The following is an 18,849-nucleotide window of genomic DNA, read 5'->3' as shown; positions in this document are numbered from 1 at the left end:
CTGGGACCAGAGTCCTATGGCCGGGACACTGCCACACCCTCCACTTCAGGTTGCCAGAATGCGTTCTCCTTTCTCTTTGTCCCTCTCAGTGATGGGAAGATCCTGGCTGCCTTCGAACAAAGATTTCCTAGTGGCAACGGCAAGGCACTGTCTATGTGACAATTGTAATCAGGGGTTGTATTAGCCTCTGTTTTACCACCTCCAAAATTAGCGGAAAAGGCCAACTTGAGCTTTCATTGTCTAGTTGTGCTAATGAAGGGATCCTTTTAATTACATACTCAGCGCCTCTCTGCCACACAAAGCATTTTAGTGTTTAAACACAGCTCTGCACCGAAGTACAGGCCTTTGTGAACACAGATGATAAGTGGGGAAACCATGTGGAGAAGTCATCACCGTGATTCTTTCTGGCATTCAGTTTCATCCAAACGCAGTTCGCTTTGGGGGGTAATCCTATTCTCTTTTGTATACTGTATGCCTGGTGAACCCTAACCTAGGGATTCTGTAGGCATATCCCAGGCCAAATTTTCTCCCCCCTCAAATTTTGGATGAAATCTGCTCACTTTGTGAATTTCACCTGTCCCTGATATGCCCTTGAGGGTCCACCCCACCGAGGGGGGCCATACAGCTGTCTGGCCAACCCGCAGTGAGGGTGTTGAACACAAAACTATCTTCACTCAGGGTCCCAGGGGCTTTCTGAGGTTGTTTTCTTGTGTGTCTGATATTTCTTGTGGGCTGATATCACAGATCTTTCTCAGGTAAGGATGCCATGACTTTGCATTTGTACTTGGTCGGGGGTAAGGGGATACTGCTTATTGAGTCCCTCTCTGGGCCAGGAACTCTCCCATATATCAATTATTGTGGTTAAGCCGCAGGAGACCTGCGATGGAGATATTAACATATACTCAGGAATGTGAAGGCCTGGGTTGGAATCCTGGGCCTGTCGCTCCCTCGCTTGGTGACTTTGGAAAAGTCTCTGAACCTGCTTGTGCCCTGCTGTCTTTGTCTGTACAATGGGGATAACAGTTCTCCCTACGTCACGGCCCCGCTGGAAAACTTAAATGGGCTCATACACACACGCAGAGCATTGAGAATAACAGCTGGTGTGCAGTAAGCACTCGGTTAAGTGTTGGCTGTTTATCCAATGAAGCTAAGCTCAGGTTAAATGACGTCATTGAGGTCACGTGGCTCCTGGAGTGAAACTTCTGGCTCTGCCTCTCAAGACCTCATTCTTTCCAGGCTTCCACTGAGCTTCGGCTGTGCACACGGGATTCTGGGCTGGCACTCTGCTAGGACACTGCAACCTGAACCCAGCAGGGCAAGGCCTAGAGAAGGTCCCTTGGCGTGCTTGTTGCCCTCCTGACCTCGGTGTGAGTACACTTCTCTGGCCTTTCTTCTTCTACTGCCTCAGACATGCTGCTCTTCCTGGGGTTACCAAGTTTCCTCCTTATTGCCCCCAACCTTCTCGGTCTTTCTCCAGTTCAGCTTCTTCATAGTGTCCAATGACAATGAGCTTAACGGCTCTTTCTGGAACTCTTATTTCCTGGCTTCCATGCCTATGCGTTCTCCAGGTGTTTTCCCATTCTCTGTTTTCCCTCCTAACGTGGTAGACTGTCCTCTAAGCCTCTATCTGTGACCTGCTTCCTGCCCTACCCAGTCTCTCTGGACCGTCTCATTTACACACAGAGATGACTCTGAGATGTGCTCACGCCCCAGCAGCTTCTGCAGGCCCCCGAGCCCGGATGCATGTACCCTGCTCCCCCGGCACCAACGGGCAGGCTCCAGTCCTACACACCCCACAAAAGCCGGCTCTTAAATGCCAGCCCGCCCATGGGCCTCCCCTCATCCCTCCCACCAGAAAACACGCTTCTGGATTTCCCACAGCACCTCATTTGCACCTCTCTTGTGGAATCTATCATTTTCTAAACTTATATTACGGCCGTTTAAGTCTGTGGCTTCTCTCTCCCATAGAATGAGTTTGTTGAAAATAGAATCCATTTTTGTTCTTCTTATAGTACAGCCGGAGCTGGACAACAGAATCTCCCTCCCAGGGGTGTGGAGGGATTAAATGAGAGGCGGGGGGCCTGGCTGCAGCATAAGTAAGTGTGAACAAAATGTCAACAATCAGTGACTTCCGGTCAGCTGAAACCCAACCAGGAAGACTTAACTCTCTCCTCCTGCCCATAGCAATCTTTCCCTCCAAGAGTTTTGGTCTTAACAGAATGAGATTTTTTTTTTTTTAATTCAGCTAATAAATTAGGCATATGCATATTAGCAACCAGGTCCAGAGAGAAAGCCTAACTTTTTTCTCCCTGCCATTTGAATTCCCCTAACATAGAGTTGTTGTCAAAATCCATTAAAGTATTAATTTCTCTTGTCACTGCACAATTCCCCAAGCAGACATCTAGATAGTGTGCAGTGCGGCTGCTCACAGAAGTACTAAATGTTCAGTTATCGTGGCACATTTCTGAGATGATGCCTCCCTGACGGCTCTGGAGAGGTTGCAAAAGTTCAAGTACAAGGTTAAGGCCGGGCAGCAGAATGGCAACAGTTTGGGGACTGCACATCAAGGCAGGCCCAGGGATGAGCCCCAGCTCTCCACTTAGCCACTGAACAGCCTTGGGGAAGGTACTTAACCTCTCTAAGTATCAGTTTCTTCATTTGCCAAATGGTGACAATGACACGAGGCACGCGGGGTTTGGGGAGAACTGTGTGGAATACGAAGTGTAGAGAACCTTGTAGAATGCCCAGCATACATCCCTGGTCCTCAATAGGAGACAGCTTAGACGTCCCAGAGATTTGGAGATGTGCAGAAGGGGGTCTTGAGGCGGTCACACCCACTCACCATCCCTTCCCGAGGGACAGCTGTGAGGGGTGGTGTTCTTTTTGTGACATCCTGGCACATAGACACTTTCTTCTTTCGCAATGGCTTCTCCAAACGCCCATTCAAATAAATTAGTAGCCTCACTTGACCAACACACAAGGCAGGAGGAAAAGGTTTCCATGCCAACGGGAATGCGGGGGGCACCCTGCACCCCAAGAAAGAAAACAAGAGAAAGCCAATCATTTAGTTTCCCGACTACCAAGCACAGTGCGGAGCTGAAGTCAGAGCTGGCCCCTTCCTTGGTTGCCATGGCAACATCGCTGACCTAGCCGGTCCTGCAAACACATGCAAGACAGCACGGGGCACACGTGGTTGGCGGGGTCCAGGGACGTGGGCGGTGCCGCAGTGCTTCCCTGCGAGAGGTGCTTTCACCTGTTTTTCTGAAACACAAAAACCGCTGGCAAAAGTGCAGCCCTTACCAGGGAACAGGGAAACTCCAGTTGCTATCGTAAAGTTCCTGTGGTGATCGTGAACGGATTTAGAGCCCAGCAGAAAGGCCAGCGTCTAGGGAATCATGCCTTACGCCGTATCTGCTGCCTCGAGCGACCATGTGGTTCAAACCTCAAATCTATGGAGCAATTTCCCATCCACGATCTATCATCCGTGAGCCCGGGAAGAAAAAAGCAGAGCACCCATTTTACAGGTGAGAAAATGGAGTGTTGCCACCCTGAATCAAATGAGCCCAGACACTTTCGTGTTCTCTTTTCTCTATTACTTTCTCTCCCCTGAGAGGCTTAATGTGTGATAGCACTTGAATTTGCCAAAAATTCAATTCTTTCCCTCACTCTTAAGCTCAAGGTCACTTTAAAAGTCACCTTCCAAGTCCAATACTTGCCAGTCAAATCCACCCAGATGTCCCTCTTGCAGTCAGGTTGAGCGTGATTTGTTCCCCAGCCCCCCACAAGCCTGCTTCTTGCTGTTCCCACCTGTGTTGTTATTGGCAACTCTATCCACCCAAGTGAGCCAAGCTCGAAACCCTGAAGTCGGCTTTGGCTTCTCGCTTGTGCTCACCCAGGTTCCCAGGGACTTATATACTATCCCTTTTCTACTCAGAGGCTCTGATTCAAATGTCCTGGGGAGTCCTAGGAAGTGGAAGGAGGGAGCACGGTGGTTAACCACAGAGGCTGTGGGGTCAAGGCGTCTGGGCTCTTGCTCACTCCATGCCTGTGGGCTGAGCACCTTCTGTGGTCTTGTCCTCACGGCTAGTGAGACTATTATCATTCTTAATATGATTCCCATTTTTCTTATGGGACATTTTCCTATGAGACACAAGTGTGGTGACATAATTTTCCCAAGGTCATCGGGATTGGCTGGATATGAGCCCTTGCGCATAACCAACACGCAAAGCTCTTTCCCACTTAGCTATAGTTTTCTTAAGAGCAGGGTCCATGGGCCACATTTGTGTGTCACAGCATCTGAGGGGTGAGGACATGACTGAAGGTCTGAGGTTGGTTCTCCCTCCCAGGACGACCCTTTCTCACTGTGTGGCCTTGGGGAAACAACCAGAAGATAGCTAGAGGTCTATAGCTGGCCAAGTAGTGGCCCTAAGTCCCGGCATCCGGCAATGTGACTTTATTTGGAAAAGGATCTTTACAGATGCAGTCAAGTTAAGGATCTTGAGAGGAGGTTATCCTGGATTTAGAGAAGGCCCTAAATCAAGGGACAGCTATCCTCAGAAGAGAAAGGCAGGGCAAGATGTGACACAGACGCACAGAGAAGGGGTTGTAGGAAGAGGAGGCAGAGATGGGGATTGAGAGCACCAGAAGCCATCCAGCGCCTGCCGCCGCCACAGGCTGGAAGGAGCAGGGGGGAGTCTCCCCCAGAGCTTCCGGAGGGAGCATGGCCTGACTGACACCGCCTGGCCTCAGAGCTGGGCGAGAATACGTGTCTGCCTCTTGAATCCAAGAGGGAACTTGCTTCTGCAGCCCCAAGAGACCAGCACAAGGTCTCAGTTTCTGAAATGGGTCACCCTGCCAGTTACTGAGAGAGAATGTGACTGGAAACAACTAGAATAGTGACCTGGGCACAGGAGGCCCCCAGTAAATGTTTGCTGAACCAAACTAAAATATCCCGAGTCCCTACCCTGGAAACTTCTCTCCAGGACACACCTGGCTGACTGGTTCTGCCCGGAGCGTCAGGCTTGTAAGATGCTTAACTTCAGAACCCAGGAGCCAGAAGGAGAAGCCACAGGGACGGTCTCCACTGAGCCCAGGTGTGGAGGAAGAACGGGAAGCCGGCAGAGATGTCTGTGTCCTTGTGAGGCTGGTAACTGAGTGCTGGCCCGTCTCCAGCTCTGATGAGCCTGTCACGGTGGGTTTCACAAAACATCTGTTTCGGGAACAAGCCTGTGGTTTCAGGCAAGCTCTAGAGATAATAGTATGTTTTTCCTACATACAGCCATGACATGTGCACTGAGGCTGAATATTTCTAAATGTGACCAATTTCTTAAGTGGCGGAAGCCCATCAGACTCTTCAAGAACGTTGACGGCACGTGGGCAACCCCGGCCGTGTCCTGGGCGGCTGCAGACGTGGCTTGTAGGGAAGTGCTTTGAGGAGAAGGTGGGAGTGGTGGGGAGTGAGCTCTCAGCCACGGGGCTCTCTAAAGGTCGTCTTAATTCTGCAAGGGAGTTGGGTCCCTCGGCTTCATGCATATGGAGGCAGCAGTGGTTGAATGGTAACCTGCGATTTTTCTTCCCCACGTTAATGGACTTGGGTTGCTGCTGAGTATTTGACAAGGAAACGCTATGCCAGTGCACATACCAATGATCCCCAGGACGTGAATGCGGCTTTGCTGGATTTGACTCAATTCTGGCCCAAGATAAGCAAGCATCCCGTGTGAAATGAGCAGACCGTGCCTTGGCATGAGATAGACAGAGCACCAGAAGGCAGACCAGCAATCAGGAAGATGCCAGAACCCTTTCCCAGTCATCCCACAGGTGCTGGGAGAAGGAGGCATGCCCATGAAGCAAACTCCGCCCCATTCTCCGTGGAATTTGATCTGAGGAGAGGGGCTTCTACCCCTTGGGCAGGTAAAGGAAGGCCAGAAGGCACCTGTCCTAACGGGCCATCTCCTCTTGCCCTGGCCTGTGTGCTCCTGGGGAGTCAGGGCAGAAGGGCTTGGGGGTGCCCAGGAAGCCCCGGCCCACACTGGGTGCCTGGAGTGAGCTGTGCCCCATTCCCTTAGCTTGCTGTAGCCTTGGCCTCCAGAACCGACTCTGGGTCTCTGCATTCCAGACTCCGCCCAGCCCCAGCAGCCTCCCCTTTCTTACCCTTCTGCAGCTGGAGTCCCAGCATGCCATGGGGCCAAGTCCCTCCTGGCTGACTGCTAAGCCCCCAAGGCCAGGTCCACAGAGCACAGAAAGCAGTGATCTGGTCACCTTTCCCAGAACACCCTATGCCCTACAGACTGCTTCCAGAGTGAGCCACGGGGCCAAGGAGTCAATGCATTTAGAAAGGAAAGAGCTTTAAGTCATAGAGACTGGTGGTCGTCATTCTGTATGTAGACAAGGACTGAGCTCTGGAGACGGGGAGTGGTTTGTCCAAGGTTTCCTGGCACTCAGGCTTTATGGGTCAGGAAGAATACAGGTTTCCCATCTCCCGGCACACTTTGCTGGAATAATATCCTTGGCTAATATCAATCAGCTCTGGGCAGACAGCGCCCTATCTGGCTCATGTCTGACTCTTGGGCAGCGGCTTGGGGCCAGGCCCAAGCAGGAGCTCAGGAACTATTATTTAGACTCGGTTGAATGGATCTCCTTTGTAAAACAAATCAGACGGCGGACCTGTTCCTGAAGCCAACACAAAGGTGTCATTTCAGGATTCCACAAACACCTCAACTCCCAGAAGGGAGAGGCTGTATCCGCGTACAAAATGGTGTGGAAGTGGGGAAGGATGTTGAATTGACTTGTCCCGTCACTGTGTTAATTTTTTCCTTGTCTAACTATGATCCTGTGTCCTTACGGGAACAGCAGCCCTTTATCGGAGGTCGTGGTGTCCAGGCGCTGCCCTGGGGGCCTCGATCCAAGGTCGTATTTAGTCTCGCCCTCACCCCTGCCCGGTAGAACATATCAGGCCTTCTTTATAAGTGGAAACTGAGGCTCAGGAAGATAAGCGCCTTGCCAAGGTCACACAGGTCACGGAGCGGGAGCGCGGATTCTAGCTAGGTCTGTGCTGTTTTACCAAAGTCAGGCATTCTGACATAAGGAGAGCAACGCAAGGAGATAGGATCTCACCGAGGCGAGTGTGTGATCGCGTCTCATTCTTTCAGCAACTCCAGAAGTGTCGTCTCCACCTCCCAGGGGAGGAAAGATAGGTCTAGAGAGGCCAAGTCGCTTACCAGGTGATCCGGGACAGTCTAGAACCAGGGGAGAGAGCGAGAAGCAGGGGTACAAGGGGGCCCCAGAGCTGGGCTGGACTTGCTGGTCGCCCCACTTTAGGTAAATGACCTGACACAGATTCTTAAAGTACAGGTAACATGAAATGTATCATTCTCACCATTTTTAAGGTACAGTTCAGCGCTATTGAGTACTTTTATACTGTTGAGCGACCACTACCACAATCCACGTTCCCGGACTTCCACTCTGCGTGTTACACACTAACTCCCCATTTCCTGCCTCCCTGGCCCCCGGCAGCCTCCATGCTACTTCCCGGCTCTATGAACCTGACACTCTAGAAAGCTCATGTCAGTGGAAGCATACAGTGTTTGTCCTTTTGTGTCTGGCTTATTTCACCCGGCACAATGTCCTCCAAGTTCATCCACGCTGTAGCAGGTCTCAGACCTCCTTTTTAAAGGCTGAATAATACTCCACTGGGGGACTGTACCACGTCTCATCTGGGCCCTTCTTTCCTCCACGGCGGTCACGTGGGCTGCTGCCACCTGCTGGGTGTTGTGAGCAGTGCAGTAGGCAAAATACTTGGAAGCGCATCCATTTCTGTCACACACCTGAGCTTGGGTTTAGTTCCCCAGCTCAGGAAAGAGATATAGCACCCACAGTGCTTGAGCAAGAGACGGGAGAGGAGGGTAAGCCCCAAACCCCACGAGTAGCCTAGTGTCGTTCCTCTGTCACCTTGCTTCACCCACTTCTCTCCATTGCCACCGCCGCTCCCCGGATTCCAAGCTGCCACCTCCTGTCACTTCAATGGTGGGTCACTTGAATCCCAACAGCCTCATCACCAGTCTCCTCGCTTCCAGCTTCCCCTTCCAACATGTCTTCCATGTCCTAGCCACATGGCAGATCTGACCATGTCACCTTGTGCCCCTGAACCTGTCCCCGTGTCTCACCCTTACTTCCTTCAAGTCCTTGTGGAAACCTCCCCTTCTCTGGCAGGCCTCCCTTGGCCACTCTGCCTAAAGCTGTGACACCCACTCCTCCCCAGCCTATGAGGGCCTGCCTCGTCCCATTCTACCTGCCCCCAGCACTACCGCCGTTTATCAGAGCGTAGATTTTACTCATTTACTTTGTTGCTGTCCATCTCCTGCTCTCTCACACACACCCCCTCCAATAAAGAATGTCAGGTTCACAAAGGCAGCGATCGGTGATGGTTTTGTTCACTACTGGCTCCTCGTCCTGGCGCACAGTAGGCCCTCACTAAATACTGGCCAGGTGCGTGAACACCCATGAATGAATGACTCCCCTCTGCCTGCAGGGTCACTGGCCGGGTCCAGTCCTTTCATGTGCTGGCTGTGTCCCCTCCAGCCCTGCCCTTCCACAACCCCATGTAAACCCAGGGACTGCCAGACCACAAAGCTCACCAGGTCCTCCCCTTGGATAGTAGCACTGGGCCTTTGCACATGCCGTTGCCTCTGCCTGGAATGTCATTGCTTCCACCTCACCTTCATGACACCCTACTTTTACCTCTTTTTTGAAGACTGTTTCACACTACACAACAATTACCCCTTTACTTGTCTATAATTTCTAAACTGCCAGCTCTGTGGAGGTGGGATCATCTCGCTCTCTCTCCAGTTCTTGGGGCCATGCACTGACACTACGGTTGAGGCACAGAAAATGTCAAGGGAAAAAAGGGAGCCAGGCTCCTGTGTCTCAGCTGCCACTCCTGCAGGGTACCCAACAATAGACATGATGCGCAGTGCACATAGCTTCTGCCACCGTGCCTGGCACACGGCGGCACGGCACACCCAACACAGACACAGCGGAGGGCTCACACACACCTGTGGAGGACCTGCTGTTTCCACTGTTCTCGAAGCCACCAGCTGCCACCCTGCCGTCATCTGTCACCTCTGGGGGCCACACTGATTAAGTGTTGGCCCCAGAGAGAATTCCTGTCCTTTCCCGTCCTAGCTGTCACATTTTGGCAGCTTGCCCGCCGAGCAGAGAAAACCTCCAAGTCCAGTTTCTTCTCAGAACCAACGGTGTTTATCACCAGCATGTCACAGAATTGAGAACGTCCAGGGATTTTGGGGAGCAGTGGTGCTGATCTCTCATTTTCCATCTCAGACGCGGGTTCAGAGAGGCGGACGGACTTCCTCATGGTCATGGAGCTAGTTAGAGACCTCACTTTCTCTTTCCTTAGAAGAAGTTTAATTCTATCTGGTTCACCCTGTGGGGCCCTAAGATGTCTGATAGGTTTGTCTAAAAGCCTCACTTGGGCTACCTTCCGACCAGTTTTCTCACTATGCCATCAGCAAAGAGAGGCAGACACGTTTCACTTCCAGAGCTTGCTAACTAACAGCGTCAAGTTGGATTTACATGGGGCGAAACTCTCTTCCCAGGGACCTTGTCTGCGATTCAAACAGAAGAAACAGACGAGACTCTTAACCCTCTCACTTGAGACAATTGACCTGCCATCAATAAAGCAATGGCAGTGTCCCACCCTGGCCACAGCCACTGTCCTTGGACGAGCCCCTCCATGGAGAACACCTCTGCCTGCCTGGAAGTGAGCTCCCCTCTGCCGGGGGCACGGCAGTCCTGCTCGGGCTCGGCTCGTAGGTGGGGGAAGCAGAGGAAGTGCTGGGGAGTCTGGAGCTCAGGCACTGGCAGAAGGATCTGGGAGGCAAGGGAGGGGGAGCGCGGTTGGAAGTGAATCCAGAGCTCCCCTGACTGAGACGACTGAGACGGAGTCATCAGCAGCCACCAACAGACTCATTCACAACCTCTGGTCCCAGAGGAAATTGTTAAGCCTAATTATTATTATTAGGCATAATGACTAATTAGTAAAAATAGCTACCATTTACCGAGTGCCAACTTATGCCTGGTACTTAATGCATATTATTTCTTTTCGCCTATTTTACACTTCTTTATTTTCTGTTTTTCTAACGATAAGGTCAATATATATTCATGGAAAAAAAATCTTTAAAGATACCAAAAAGCAGGAAAAGGGAGGAAAGTTCACCCTTTGTCTCACCACCTACCTACAGCCCCTGCTAACATACTGGAGTTTTATTTCCAGGATTTTTTCTGCCTGTCTTTCTGGTTTTCTGTCCTCCGTGTGTGCCGATGCACACGGTAGGTGAGATTTAATGTAGCTGTGATCACATTGGCCAAAAAATTACTTCTGATGCCCACAATGATCCAGTGATCCTTGGGTACAATCATCTGCACTTTATAGCTCAAGAACCGAAGGCTCAGAGAAGGTAAGTCAGTCGACCAAAGTCACGCAGCAGACAAAGGCCGGGACCGGGATTCATATCAAGTCTCTCTGTGGTGAAAACCTGTCTTCCCTCCCACTCTGCCCTGTTGTGTTAAGGGAGAAGCGCGGATAGTTCTAACGACATCTCTGCTTCTGCAGCCCCGTTCCTCTGCCTGTGCCCTCCGGGCCACACTCTACTGAGAGTAGCTATAGGTGTAGGAGACGCAGAATCTTCCAGCCATATCGACTCAATTGACCAGTACCTGGCTACGAAAAGCTTTGAAAGCTGAAGCATCGATGAAGACATTCTGTCAGAAACTGGAGGGAATCTGTGTTTTCTGTCCACATAGATATCTGGAAAGCTGAAATCAGAAAGCACAGTGAACTGCTGTGTGCAGGCTGTTTTGCATGAGACAAACACAAGTGACGTTTACCAGAACCGCGCAAGTGGCTCAGGAGGCCTCCGCCCCGGCCTGCGGGGCTGGACAGGGCCGGGACCCTGCAAACGCTCCTGTGAGGAGGGAGCAGTGAAGGCCCAGATTCTCCCTTTCCTCAAATGGTTGGAACAAAGTCCCGGGTACCACAGCTCTTTAAACTGGCACCGAGCGTGATAAGCAAGCGAGATGAGCATGTGGTACCTTCTACGTGCCAGCACTGGGTAGAGGGGATGCCAAGTGAGTAAGACAGCATCCCTGCCTTCCAGAGCTTACGTCTGGGGGGCGTCCGGGGGGCTCAGTCATTAAGCATCTGCCTTCGGCTCAGGTCATGATCCCGGGGTCCTCGGATCGAGTCCCGCGTCCCTTCTCCCCTCCCTCTGTCTGCCGCTCCCTTTGCTTGTGCTTGCTAGCGCGCGCTCTCTCTCTCTCAAATAAATAATCTTAAAAAAAAAATTAAAAAGAGCTTACATCTGGGGCAGGGAGACCCTTATGAAAAGAGAGCTCCGTTAATGATGCAGTAAGCACCGAGACACAGTGATAGAAACCCTTTTTGTTAAAAAAAGAAAAAAAAAAAAACCCACCAGCTCAGATCCCTACGATCTCTAAGACGGGAGGAGTCACGGCCGAGAAGAAACGCTGTGGGACGAAGGGCAGGAACAAAGTGGCGAAAAGCCGTTTTTCAGAGTGTTGTGTTCACCGGCATCCAACAGCAATGGCACAGGACGGAGTCATCTATCTTATCTGTATCTTATCTGTCTTAAACTTAGGAACAGTAAGTTGCCACACGATGCTCCCTTGATATTTTTAGGCTCTTTCTCCCTCGCAGTCTGAACAAGAGGTCTGGAATGTGTTTTGCTTTGTTGCAGATAACATTCACCTTGAGCCTTTTTTTCTGCGTACAGGCATACGTGCGTGTTTGTGTGCGTGTGCTCACGCGTGCGTGCATGTGTGTGTGTGCGTGTGTGCTCACATGTGCGTGTGTGTGCGCACGTGTGTTCCATCTGAAGGTTCAATCACCTTTCACCTAATCACCAGGAGTTGCACAATCTACAGGATGCTGTGAAAATGAACTGCTTGGAATGCTCTACCTTCCGGGAGGGGCTCAGATACAGAGGTATTTCCTCACATCCCGCCCCCCCACCCTTGCTAGCGTGAGGGACCTCAGCCCTGCTTCCTGATTTCTGGCGGAGGAACCGCCCCCATCAGCCCCCCTCACTCAGGGACCTGCTCTCCTCGGGACACACATGGGGTGGGAAGTCAGTTCTGAAGCTCCATGTGTTGCCCCTCAGCTCCCCAACTCACTCACCCTCTTCTGTGCTGCCTTGCCCTTCTCCCCCCATCCCTTCCTTTTCCACTGTCCAACTCCCAGACCCATTTTTTCTAGTTTTTCCCAACAGGAGTGACTCACACTTCTCAGATATAGGGACAGAAATGTTGTGGCTGCACTGAAAGGTATTCGGAAGGAAATCTGCAGATGCCTGAACTTTGGGAAGGGGGCTTGGAGGACCCACAAGGATGGCCTCGGGGACCTCAGTGCTGCGGGAGCGGGAAACCCCTCCTCTGACCTTTGGGACGAGGACAAGGCATGCTAGCTGCGCTCAGATCCTGACTTGGCCTCCTAGATGCCGTGTGACTTCAGGCAAGTCACTTAGCTCTTCGGATCCTCTGTTTTCTTATCCTTAAAATGGGGATAATCTCCCTTGCAAGTTATTGTGAAGATTGTGATGTTTTATACAAATATAAGTATATTTATAATACGAGATTACATATGCATGTTTTTGTAAGTTGTTTCAAAACACTCACTTCATACACACCCCTACATATAAACAGTGGCTGGCACAGGGCAGTCACCAACCTCTCTGGGCTGGCTGTGTCAACGCAGCATACGTCTGTCACGATGAACAAATGCATGGGTGTAATAGAAAGTATTAGATAAATGTAAAGTATTTAAAGAAAACACTGAGGTGTATTTTTTCTTCTGTGCTTTGAATGGCACAATATTTATCCTGTCATTTTTCCAGCGAGGGGCTTGCTGGCTGTTCCAGCACAGCTCAGGGATACCAACCAGAACGTGGGTTAAATATACAGGGCGACTTGGCTTCACACGCTGAGTACAAAAATGAAACATACGTGGCTTGGAGGCCCACATTCCCGACAGAGCCATCTTTGGAAATAGCATTTTCTCTTGGAAGAAAGTACTAGCAACTAAAAATATTTCCATGGTTAATGACGATCACCGAAGGGACATCTCTAACTGCTTGTCTTGTATACATTATCACACATTTAGTTTACTGCCCATCGGGAGCGACAGCAGCCAGTCCCTCGCAGCTGGAGTCCTGCGGAGTCCTGACGCTCTGCCAGCCGCCTCAGCCCGGTCCACGACAGGAGCCCCCATCCTGGCCTGGCAGGTCCTTGCCCCGGCTTTGCTCTTTCTGCTCTCAGCCTAGAATCCTGATGCCTAAGAGGAAACCTGGACTCTAGTAACTAATACCAACTCCATCCTTATGGAGAGGGATGATTCCATGCAGTGGGGCTTCCAGCTCAGGACCTGTTTGGTGTTCTAGAACTTTCCCACCCCCTTGACCGTTACTCCTGCCTGTTCAACTGCACCCCCCTGCCAAGTCCTTGCCTGCTTCTTCTGCCTGGGCAGCAGGTGCCATTCCTCACCCGCCTCCATGCTGTCTGAGTCCAGCTGTGAGTGACCTGAGCTCATGGCGCCATGAGGCCACCACTGCCTGGCTGACAGTGTTGACTGGTGCCTGGCCTCCCACGCTCCTCCTGCCATCACCGGCCCCCAGTTGTGGACCCAAACAAGTCCAGATTTGGTTGGTCATGCTCTTTTGCTTTGAAAATCTCTCCTACTGCTCTGAACCATGCTGCCCTTGAACCTCAGAATATGCTGGCCTGTGCCATACATTCCTTCCTGGAGGTCTCAGCTGTGGGGGTTCTCTCTCATATCACCAGCTTTAATGGCGTCATAGCATATCTCCTTACAGAAGACACACAAAAATACAGAAATCTATAGGCAAGACAACACAACTCTCGAAAATAATCTCACTGTCAGAAATGATCACTTTTAATATTAGACAAACTCCCTTCCACTCCACCTCTGTGAATATAATCTGTTCGCATCGTTGAAATCATACTTGATGCAGAATTTTGTAGCCCACTTTCCATTTAACATTGTGTTAGAAGCATGTTGCCATATCACCAGGATTATTTATAGAAATTTTTAATGACTGAACGACTTCCCTCAGGCTAACGGCTATTTCGATTGTTTCTGATTTTTCACTACTTGGATGTACATACTTGGACAATAAATCTTTCTCATAATTTTGGGTTATGTCTTTGGTATAAATTCCCAGAAGTGAAGTTTCTGAGTCAACAGGTATTAACCATTTTTAAGGCCCTTGTTCTCTAATCTGGCTTGAGTCCATGACCTTGTGAATTGCTAAAGAGTGAAATCATAGTCACCAGTTCAAAGTTTTCTATCTATAATCTTTTGTTTGCCACGAAGTTAACTATTGTGATCACAATAAAATAGGATGACACACTTTCCTATTAATTTCAGCACAAATATGGGTTTAAAAATATCTCGCATAGGAGTATGTGAAATGAGAAGTAATGAGATTAAGTAATATTTTCAAGTGACCCACAGTTGCTTTCCTACTAATAAGAAACAGTCATTGAGATTTGTATCTCTAATTATTTTTTTAGACTCTTCTTCTCAAAGCTATGAATCTGAATCTGAGTCAGCATCCTAAACAGCCAGAATTGGAAACAGTGAGCTCTATTTTTGAGTTTCTTATGTAGAATGTGAACTTGGGACAAGCTACTCAAAATTCATTTATGTAATAAATTTTTTTTAAAAAAAATCTGTCTTCTCTGTGCACCCTCCCCTCATTTCTCCAGGAAAAATTAATCACCCTTCCTCCCATAGCTCATCACCCGTGCCTCATTTAACACTGACTATGGTCTTCATCATGTTTGAGTTATTTTTTCAAGCTGCTCACAGGCTGTGAGCTTCTAGAAGGAACAACCCAGTGCGATTCCCAAGACTTAGCAGAAAGATCAACAGACAACAGGCATGGATAAACAGGAGAGGATTCATTTTCAATTTGCCAGTAAGCATGTGGATGGTGCCTTGCTAGGAATCTGGTGTATAGCGTAGATCTAAAAGGAGAAATGGAAGGAAGTCCACCACTAGCCCAGAGGCTGTCCCCAGAGCAATGGTCAAAAAAAAAAAAAGAAGAAGAAGAAGAAGAAGAAGAAGAAAATAACAAAGAATGTCATGGTTTCAAAATGAAAGAAAACATCATTATTTCATAGATTATTTATGGATTACCCTTCCAGGTAGTAGGATGGTACTAGATGATGGAATCCTGAGGGCAACAGGTTCCTTCTGCCTTCCCAGAGCTCATAGAGAAAAATGAGAGGTTTTAGTGATTCTACTCAAAGGTTCTCCATGGAGGAGGGAAAGGACACCTGTAAAACCAGAATAGGACAGGAGATAGTCTGGTCTTCTGTTAATCAAAGGTCACCACCTTCAGTCAGTTATCTGCAAATGATTTGAGATTCTTCCAAGCATTCCCCACAAGCCATGCCCGGCCATGTCTAGATCATCCGGTCGCTCATTTCCACTGGGTGGCCACCTTCAAGGGTCAGCAAGGCCTTTGAAACCTGCCAAATCTTACCACACATTTCTCTAGGGATTCTTACATATATGCCGGTTTGCCCTGAAAAATGTATTACTTCTAACAAAATGGATATTTCAAAATATGTTATACATAATTGGGGGGGAAATGTCTCAGGCTTGGGGATCAAGATTCATTAAGAAAAACACAGAATGGTGGGAAGTTTGGGAGAAAGACAACCAGAGACAGAATTCCCATGCTGCTGGTTATTAATCCTACGACTCTGGCAAAATACTTAAACTTTCTGGGGATCAGTATTTTCATCTGTAAAATAGGGATGATGATTCCTATCTCCTACAGAAGAGTGTAGAAGAAGTGAGAGAGGAAGAGCGTTCTCTGTGCAGGTTAGGGGTGTACATCCAAACATAAGGCACGTGGACCACTTCAGGGAAAGGAGAATTCTGGTGGGTAGAAGAAGAAGAGCAGGAGGCCAGGTGGAATCTCGGATTCCAGTCCCAGATTCTCCCAGAGAATCCCATTCGCCTCTAACTTCAGGTTTCCCATCTGTCATTCCCACTTCTGACATTTCAGCAGATCCTTTGTTTCTCTCTTCCCAGGTGTGTGAGGCGGGGGTGGGGGGGTGGGAGGGTGGGAATTGTTCAGTTAAGAGCACCGAGCACGCACGCAGCCATCAAAACGACCCACATGCTTACAGCCCGCCCTGTCTCCAGGTTAGAGACCGCGCCCCTGCTCGGTCTTTAGCACTCGTCAAAGATCCTACCACGTGCTGGTGTTTCATGAGCGATGAAAAGAGATCCATCTCCCATTTTGACAGCGCCGCACTGAACATTCATAAAATATTGAAGTAACTAATGAAGCCATTTTTCATTTCGGTGGTGGTTTTCTCTACTTATCTCTACATGTGTTGGTCCAACCAGTCACGGATTTCTTCCTCTAGTCAGAGCGCCTAGTATGGGGAACAGACACGCAGACATGTCACTTTTCTTGGAGGGGCTGGTGCTCCAGGCCCGTGTCCTCAGGAGGGCCATGTTCTCCCCGGATTTTCACTCCCCTCCGTGTGGGCCTGTGTCCAAATTTCCTCTCCTTGTAAGGATGCCAGTCACGGAGGATTAGGGCCCACTCTTAATGACCTCATATTAACTTCATGAGCTCTATAAAGACCCTCTCTCCAAATAAGGTCATATTTTGAGTCCCCACAGTATACGCTCCCAAAAAAGGGAGCCAACACATTCATTCATTGATTTGTTCATTCATTTTCCTACCCTAATCGAGTGCCTGCCATGTGCCAGGCATCGCGTGGGGTGCTGGGGACCCCAAGGCAGTTCGAGCGTGGAGGGTGTCCATTTGGCCGGGGCGACACCCGCAGACGCATCACTGAGTGTGTGTGACGCACAAGGTGGGCACAGGGATGATGGGCACTCTGCTCCTCTGAGTGTTTAGGGCAGCTTCCAGAGGCTTCCATGAGGTAGCTGCAAGCTGAAAGTCTTGCGGGGGAGCCTTCGAGATGGCAGGTAGAGAGAAAGGACAGAGGACAGAGAAAGGCAGAGGACACCGCCTGTGTAAACAAGCAGGGGCTCGGCAGGAAGGGCACAGTTCTGGAACTCTAGAGGTAGCGACGGAGCCGAGGGTATGTGCTGGCAGCGAGAGAGGAGAGATTTAGGGTAAAGACCTGTGTGGTAATTCCCAAGAGAATACCATGTGGTAGAGAAATCTCTCCACTGTCAGAACCCAGACACCCAACAGCTTCCTCTCTCTGCAGAGAACACTGCTAAGAACAGGGAAGCAAGCGAGAGGCTCTTGCTCTCTGAGAAGCCCAAATCAAAATCCTAAAGTTCAATGCCCTGAAGTTTGAGTGAGGAGAGCCTCTGGGGGCCTATCCTCCACACCCATACACCCTTCCTCTACACACACTTCTCACAACTTGGTGATCTGGTTTTCAGACCATCCCACGGCACAGTGCAGCCAGCAAGTTAGAAGGGATGAGACGGGTGTCACAGCCATGCAATCCGCCTGTTCGGGGTGATGGCCTGAAGACAAAAAAGTAGAAAACCCCGTCAGAGCTCTCCAGGGCGCTGATATACCACAGAACCGTTTAAACCCAGCTTGCAGAACCAACCTTCAAATGAAAAGCCAAATTCACTGAAACGTATTTAAGAAGTCAAGATTCCCAGCAAAGCTGAAAGGGTTTGGCGTGTAAAGGGTTAAACACAGCCCCTTTAGAAAACAAAGGACTCCAATTCCTCTGGAGTCTCCACAGCCAAGGACTGACAAGTCCAGCTTGAGGCAGACTAAGCTCTCTCAGACTCTGAGCTTTCTGTTGGAAGGGATTTTGGAAATCACTTTGGCTGAATTCTCTCCCTTTAGGCCTAAGAAAATGAGGCTGGGTGTGGGGAGAGGATTCGCCCAGAACCATCCAACAGGGGAGGAGCAGAGCTTGAGCTTCCCTAGACCTGGCCTTCTGGGGGAGGAGGGGTAAGGAAAACCCCAGAATGGGTGGGTTTGGGGCAGCTCCATAGGAACCCGGGAGATGTTCTGGGCCAGTGGAGAAGGGGGGCAGGGGGTCAGGTCCTGGGGTCGGGAGGACCACTGCAGACACTCTGACAATGCTTCCCGGGGTTCAACACTCCCATCACCTCACTGGCCCCTCGGGGGCAAGGCTGTAAGGTGAGAGGGGCAGAAATCATTCTCTGAGTGCAGACAAGGAAACGGAGGCCCGTGAGGGGAGAACTACTGTGTCCATAGGACATGGAGTGTGTGGGGGTCAGACCTGAGCACGTGGTCTCCTAGGCTCCGCCCCGGCAATGGGCCTTCTGGGGAAAACAAAGGGACTTGGCCTTGGCCCACGACCCTGGGCAAGTCTCATATTCTGACACATCTCTCGTGAGGCACAGCGGATATTATTGGCCATGGCCTGGGCCAAAGCACGTTACTCAGCGGCAGTGAGCATCAACGGCTTGATTTCCAACACTGGTCTTCCTCGTAGTCGCCTCTCGCTCTGCCGCTGCCGTCCACGTCCCCGCTTTCTGTGCAGCACTTTAGAAACTCCCCGGTCCCTTCACAGTGTCCCCGTCGGCTGAGCATAACACTTTGGAAAACAGTGGTGCAGCCTCAAAACTTCAAACCAGACACTGCCGCCAGCCCTGCACAGCAGCGGTTTTCTTTAGAACACATTTATCACTAAAACAAAGCGCGGTGGCTTTGGGAGAAAAGGGATGTTCCGCGCTGTCAAGTCGGTTGGAAATGTTTGGGAAAACATTTTTTTTTTTTTTTGAGATAATGCTAGCTTTGT

The 18,849-nt window shown here is 50.1% G+C and overlaps 1 protein-coding gene across 4 annotated transcripts in view; it reads right to left on the bottom strand.

Annotated features, from left to right (window-relative positions):
* Positions 1-18,849, bottom strand: part of TTLL11 (tubulin tyrosine ligase like 11) — a 225,814-nt gene that overhangs the window by 53,368 nt on the left and 153,597 nt on the right. The window contains exon 1 of one of the 4 annotated variants that reach the window (XM_044264983.1): positions 10,732-10,802. The exons of the other annotated variants lie outside the window; for them this stretch is intronic. Within the exon in view, the coding sequence (XP_044120918.1) occupies positions 10,732-10,775 (44 nt within the window). The 5' untranslated portion in view covers positions 10,776-10,802. Of the gene's footprint in view, positions 1-10,731; positions 10,803-18,849 lie in introns of those variants that run through there. 4 annotated transcript variants of the gene reach the window in all.

This window comes from Neovison vison, chromosome 9 (assembly GCF_020171115.1).
Source record: "Neovison vison isolate M4711 chromosome 9, ASM_NN_V1, whole genome shotgun sequence".
Taxonomy (NCBI): domain Eukaryota; kingdom Metazoa; phylum Chordata; class Mammalia; order Carnivora; family Mustelidae; genus Neogale; species Neogale vison.
Note: the sequence above shows the minus strand (reverse complement) of the source record. Positions and strands in the feature narration are given on the sequence as shown.